Source organism: Pezoporus wallicus, unplaced genomic scaffold, assembly GCF_028554395.1.
Source record: "Pezoporus wallicus isolate ANWC-B61680 ecotype Strahan unplaced genomic scaffold, APGP_CSIRO_Pwel_v1 contig_14383, whole genome shotgun sequence".
NCBI classification, from domain to species: domain Eukaryota; kingdom Metazoa; phylum Chordata; class Aves; order Psittaciformes; family Psittacidae; genus Pezoporus; species Pezoporus wallicus.
In genome coordinates, this window is record NW_026635896.1 from 1 (window position 1) to 6,378 (window position 6,378).

Here is a 6,378-nt window from a genome sequence, read left to right on the forward strand (position 1 = left end):
TCAGCGGCCCCACTCTCAAGCCCCGCCCCTCCTGTGTGGCCCCGCCCCTCCTGTGTGGCCCCGCCCCTCCCGGTGCCGGTCTCTCACCCGCTGCCCCCCCGCAGTCGCTGCTGGTGCCCGGGAGCCGGCGCGGACGCCGCGGCAGCGCCATCGGGCTGGGCTCGGTGGAAGAGGTTGGTACCGCGGTGCTCCCCCCCCCCTCCTCCCGGTGCCCCCCCCCCCACCCATCCCTACACCCGGTCCCGGTTAACGGCGCCCCGCAGGCGCTGCTGGTGCCCGGGAAGAGCCCCTCGCGGCGGCGGCCCGGCCCGCTCGGCTCCCGCCGCTCCAGCGCCATCGGCATCGAGAGCATCCAGGAGGCGCCGGCCGGCAGGTGAGCGCCGGTACCGGAGCGGGGCGGGCCGGCCGCTGTCCCCTCCCGGTGTCACCCCAGTGCCCGCCCCCTCCGCACAGGGACGGCCCCGCCGCCACCCCCGAGGGCACCGGCTCCGCGCACAGCTCCCCCGAGAGCCAGCGGCACCAGGACAGGTCCCGCACCGGGACGGGGCGCGGGGAGGGGGTGACACGAGATGGGTGACACGGGATGGGGTGACACGGGATGGGTGACATGGTGATGGGGTGACACGGGATGGGTGACATGGGATGGGGTGACATGGGATGGGTGACATGGGATGGGGTGACATGGGATGGGTGACATGGGATGGGTGACACGGGATGGGTGACATGGGATGGGTGACATGGGATGGGGTGACATGGGATGGGTGACATGGGATGGGGTGACATGGGATGGGTGACATGGGATGGGTGACATGGGATGGGTGACATGGTGATGGGGTGACACAAGGACGAGGTGACTCAGGGTTGGGGTGACATAAGGTTGGGGTGACAGGGGATGGGGTGACAGGGGAAGGGGTGACATGGGGACGGGGTGACACAAGGACGAGGTGACTCAGGGTTGGGGTGACATAAGGTTGGGGTGACACAGAATGGGGTGACAGGGGATGGGGTGACAGGGGATGGGTGACAGGGGAAGGAGTGACACGGGTGGGGTGACATGGGATGGGTGACATGAGGACAGGGTGACACAAGGATGAGGTGACTCAGGGTTGGGGTGACATAAGGTTGGGGTGACAGGGGATGGGGTGACAGGGTAAGAGGTGACACAGGGATGGGTGACATGGGGACAGGGTGACACAGGGTTGGGGACACACATGGTTGGGGTGATGCAAGGATGGGGTGACATAAGGTTGGGGTGACACAGGATGGGGTGACATGGGAATGGGGTGACATGGGACAGGGTGACATGGGGAGGAGCGATATGGGATTGTGTGGCACAGGGATGGGGTGACAGGGACAGGGTGACACAGAGTGGGGTGACACAGGGACTGGTGGGCACTGGGATGGTGTGGCACTGGGATGCAATAGGCCATAGAGGCACTGGGTTGAAGTGACATGGGGACAGTGACGTCAGGGTGCCATGGGGACTGGAGGGCAATGGGATGGGGCAGTGCAAGGACAGGGTGGCAGTTGGACGTGGTGGCACGGGGATGTGGTGGTACTGGTGTGGGGTAACACAGGGATGCAATGGGCCAGGGTGGCACTGGAGGGCATTGGGCTGGGACAGAACACGGGGTGGCACAGGGATGCAGTGACAGGGAGCTGGCACTGGGATGGGGTGGCAAGGGGACGAGGTGACATGGGGACTGGAGGGCACTGGGATGGAGCAGCAGGTGGATGGACAGGGTGACACAGGGATGGAATGACACTGGGACAAGGTGGCACCTATCTGGTGGTACAGACAGGACAATGTGGGATAGCACAGGGATGGGGTGGCACAGGGACAGGGTGAGCCAGGAACGTAGTGGCACAGGGGCAAGGTATCAGTGAGCTGGACAAGGGGGAGCGGTGGGGTGGGTGGCACAGGGATGGAGTGGCACTTGGGTGGCCTGGGCACAGGGTGGTGTGGAGGGGAGGTGGCACGGGGGGGGGTGGCGTGGGGACACATTGGTGTGGTGGTGTGGGACATGGGGATGGGATGGCATGGGAATGGGATATCTGAGGGTTGGGATATCTGAGGGGTGGGATGACATGGGGATGGGATATCTGAGGGTTGGGATATCTGAAGGATGGGATGGCATGGGAATGAGATATCTGAGGGATGGGAAGGCATGGGGATGAGATATCTGAGGGATGGGAAGGCATGGGGATGAGGTATCTGAGGGATGGGAAGTCATGGGGATGAGATATCTGGGGGATGGGATGGCATCGGAATGGGATATCTGAGGGTTGGGATGGCATGGGGATGGGATATCTGAGGGATGGGATATCTGAAGGATGGGATGGCATGGGATGGGAAGGGGGATGAGGGGCAGAGGGATGGGGCACTCCATCGACAGAGTGACACAGGGATGGGACATCCCAGCGATGGGATAGCATGGGAATGATATATCTAAGGGATGGGATGGCATGGGAATGAGATATGTGAGGGATGGGAAGGCATGGGGATGAGATATCTGAGGGATGGGATGGCATCGGAATGGGATATCTGAGGGATGGGATGGCATGGGCACGGGATATCTGAGGGATGGGATATCTAAAGGATGGGATGGCATGGGATGGGAAGGGGCATGAGAGGCACAGGAATGGGACACTCCATAGACAGAGTGACACAGGGATGGGACATCCCAGCGATGGGATAGCATGGGAATGATATATCTAAGGGATGGGATGGCATGGGAATGAGATATGTGAGGGTTGGGATGGCATGGGATGGGACATCTGAGGGATGGGATGGCACGGGGATGAGATTTCTAAGGGATGGGATGGCATGGGAATGATGTATCTAAGTGATGGGATGGAATATCTGAGGGCTGGGATGGCATGGGAATGATATATCTAAAGGATAGGATGGGACATCTGAGGGCTGGGATGGCATGGGAATGAGGAGCACAGGGATGGGACGCCCCATGGACAGAGTGACCCGGGGATGGGACACCCCAGCGACGGGACGGCGTGGGGACGAGAGGGCACAGGGATGGGTACGCCGGGGATGGGGTGGTGCGGAGACAAAGGCAGCGCAGGGAGGGCACATCCCAAGGACAGGGTGACTCGGGGCCGGGTGGTGGCGGTGGCCCCAGGCGCGGTGCCAGCCTCTGCCCACGGTGGGACCGGTCCCTCCGCAGGGAGAAGCCGGAGCCGCCGGATTTCTCCCGCTCCTCCTCCAGCGGCAGCAGCTTCGGCAGCGCCCCCGAGGAGCCGAGCGAGCCGGGACGGGTACCGGGGTGCCGGGGGCGGGGGGGATCACGGGTGCTGGGATGCGGAAGGGGGGGGGGGGACACGACACCCAGCATCCCCCTGAGCCCCCCCCCCGTGCATCCTTAGGAGAACCGCTCCCCCTCGGGGACCCACCGCGACGCCTTCACCGACACCCCGTGGCCGGATGAGCCCCCCGGCACCCCCACAGGTAGCCCATCACCGGGGCGTCAGGGCACTGCGGGGCTTTAGTGGGGGGGGGAGACCCCAACTCATGTCCCCCCCCCCCCCCCTACATCTCTCCCCCCCTCTCCAGGCCGACGTCCCCCTGAGTCCCCCTGCCCTGAGATCAAAATCCAGCTGGAGCGGCCCCCCCCTCATCCGGTGAGGCTGTGACTCCTCCCACCCCCCCACAGTGCACCCCAGTATGGGGACACCTATATTGGGGTGCACCCATTGATGTCCTTTTGCACAGGGCTCATAGTTAACCCCCCCAATCCCTGACGGGGTGTCAACCCCCCCATGTGCCAGGAGCTGAAGCCATCGTCCCCAATGTAGGATATGGGGGGACACCCCCAAAAATGGGGGTGTCCCCACCCTCCAGACAATCTCCATCACCCCAAATCCCCCTGGGGGGGTGGTGATGGACCATGAAGTCCCCCCCTGCTGTCACCCCAAAATGAAAAGCGGGTCCGACCCGAGCATCCCCCCCTCCCTAAGGAAAATGGGGGCTCAGATCCAGGGTAAACCCAAAGTGGGGAATCCCCCTGTCCCCCCCATCCCCCCCCCCCCCCCCCCTTTATTTTAAGGGAAAAAAGCTCCGGAATGGGTCGGATGCTGGAAGGGGGGGGGGGGGGGGGGGGATTATTTTTTCAAGCCCCCCCCCCCCAAATCGTGTTTGTGTTTCCTGTGAGTCCTGTATAAAATAAAGGTTTATTTATCGCTATGGCTGCGGGGCAATGGGGGGGTCCCCAAAACCTCACACATCAGAGCTGGTGCTCTTGAAATCACCCAAATTTACCCATTTTGGGGAGTTATTTAGCCATTTTGGGGGTTATCCATTATGGAGGTTATTCACCCATTTTGGGGGTTATTCAATCATTTTGGGGACGTTATTTATTCATTTTTGGGGGGGTATGTATCCATTTTGGGGGGGTTATGTACCCATTATTTGGGGGCTAATTCACCAACTTTGGGGCATCATTCACTCATTTTTGGGGGTTATTTACCCATTTTGGGGGTTATACATTTTGGAGGCTATTCACCCATCTGGGGGGGTTATTCAATCTTTTTGGGAAGGTTATGTACCCATCTTTGGGGCGTTATTCACCCATTTTGGGGCATCATTCACCTTTTTTAGGGTGGTTATTTATCCATTTTCTGGGGGATATTGAGCCATTTTGGGGGGTTGTGTACCCATTTGGGGGGCCTTATTCACCCATTTTGGGGCGTTACTCATTCTTTTTAGGGTGGTTATCCACGTTTGGTATGTTATTTAGCCATTTTGGGGGTATCCATTTTGGAGGTTATTCACCCATTTGGGGGGGTTATTCAATCATTTGGGGGGGTATTCATTTTGGGGGGTATGTATCCATTTTCGGGGGTTATTTATCCATTTTTGGGGTGTTATTTAGCCATTTGGGGGGGTTATCCATTTTGGAGGTTATTCACCCATTTTGGGGGGTTATTCAATCACTTTGGGAAGGTCATTTACACATTTTTGGGGCGTTATTCACCCATTTTGGGGAGTTATTTACCCAAATTCGGGGCTTTGGCTGAGCAAAGCCTATCTCCGAGTTACCGCTATCTAGGAGGGGGGAGGCTGTGGGTACCCCAAAGCACGGCAAAGCACGCCTCCATCACCACCCCCCCCCCATAAACCACCCATCCAACCCCTCTCTTTGGCTCCGCGGCCACCCCGGCGTCGGGAGCCGCCTTTGGCCGGTGGCCACCGGCACCATTCCAAACCCCCGGCCAAGGAAAAGCGGTTCCCCCCCGCCTCCCCCCAGCCCCGAACCCCCCAAAACCGGTTAAACATAGCCGGGGGCTGGGAAGCGGTTGTGCCGCGGTCGGGAATGCCGCCGCTGTGGGTGCGAAGGGCGCCTGGAGAAGTGGGGGTGTCCCAACAGCATCCCCCCCCCGCCCCAATCCAGGCCAGCGCCTGCTCCAGAGCCTTCCGGTTAATGGGAAACCGGAGCAGGGATTTGTTTATAAAGCTGGTAAATAAATATAAAGGGGGGGTGTGTGGGAGAGCTCAGGGGAGGTTTGGGGGTGCTCATGGGGGGTTCGGGGTACTCTATGGGGAGTTTAGGGGTGCTGCACACGCAGGATGCAGCTGGGGGTGTGCAGGGGGGCTGCTCGTGTGCACGTCCGCACATGCACCCCCGGTGGCATCTGCCCCTACAGAGCATCCCTTGCACGCGAACAACGGCGTTTGCACGAGTAAAGCACCCTTGAGGCTCAGCGCTTGCACACTCAGAGCACCATTGGCACAGCCAGAGCCCCCTCTTCAGCCTCAATTCCCCCCCGCCTCATTCCCCCTCTCAGTGGGTACCAACCACCCCCTAACTCCCCCTTTGCTCCCCTCTCCCTGCAGTTCCCACCCCAAATCCCTCCCGGGGCAGCGCATTGTTTCAAACCGAAGGCTTTTAAAGCGGAATCAATCACGCAGAAGGCACAAAAAAAAAAAAAAGCCCAACTTTTGGGGACAAATGAACCCGGGGAGTTAATCTTTTTTCCCACCTTCGTGTGGTTTCGGGGTCGCCACACACGTGGGGAGTTGGGTTCAGTCCTCAGCCAAGGCACCGGGCAGCGATGTGGGACCCGGCCCCACTGCGTCTGGCTCAAAGAGGGGGGTTTTATCCGCTGAGGCTCCGGCTCTCATCCCAAATCCCGCGGTGGGATCGGGATAGGGCAGGCAAGGATGCTAATTACAGGGGAAGGAACCGTGTATTTACAGAGGCAGCTCCCAGCACGAAACCGCCGGCGGCTGCTTTTTTGCTCCGCTGAGTCTTTCTTTTTTGCTCTCCTCTTTCCCGGGCGCTGCCATCCACAAAAACCCAAAGAGAAGGGAGGAGGGAGGCAGGAATTAAAAATAAATCCCCCCTCGCACACACACCCCTTCGG

General features: G+C 60.1%; 1 protein-coding gene across 1 annotated transcript; it reads left to right on the plus strand.

The window, feature by feature from the left end:
* Positions 1–83: 83 nt before the first annotated feature.
* LOC130593425 (rap1 GTPase-activating protein 1-like) lies at positions 84–4,033 on the plus strand (the record flags this gene model as incomplete). Its single annotated transcript, XM_057398568.1, has 7 exons — positions 84–173; positions 264–373; positions 454–528; positions 3,183–3,273; positions 3,382–3,463; positions 3,569–3,636; positions 3,728–4,033. Coding segments are annotated over 7 exons (525 nt in total), but the record flags the coding sequence as incomplete, so codon positions are not given.
* Between the last annotated feature and the right edge of the window lie 2,345 nt (positions 4,034–6,378).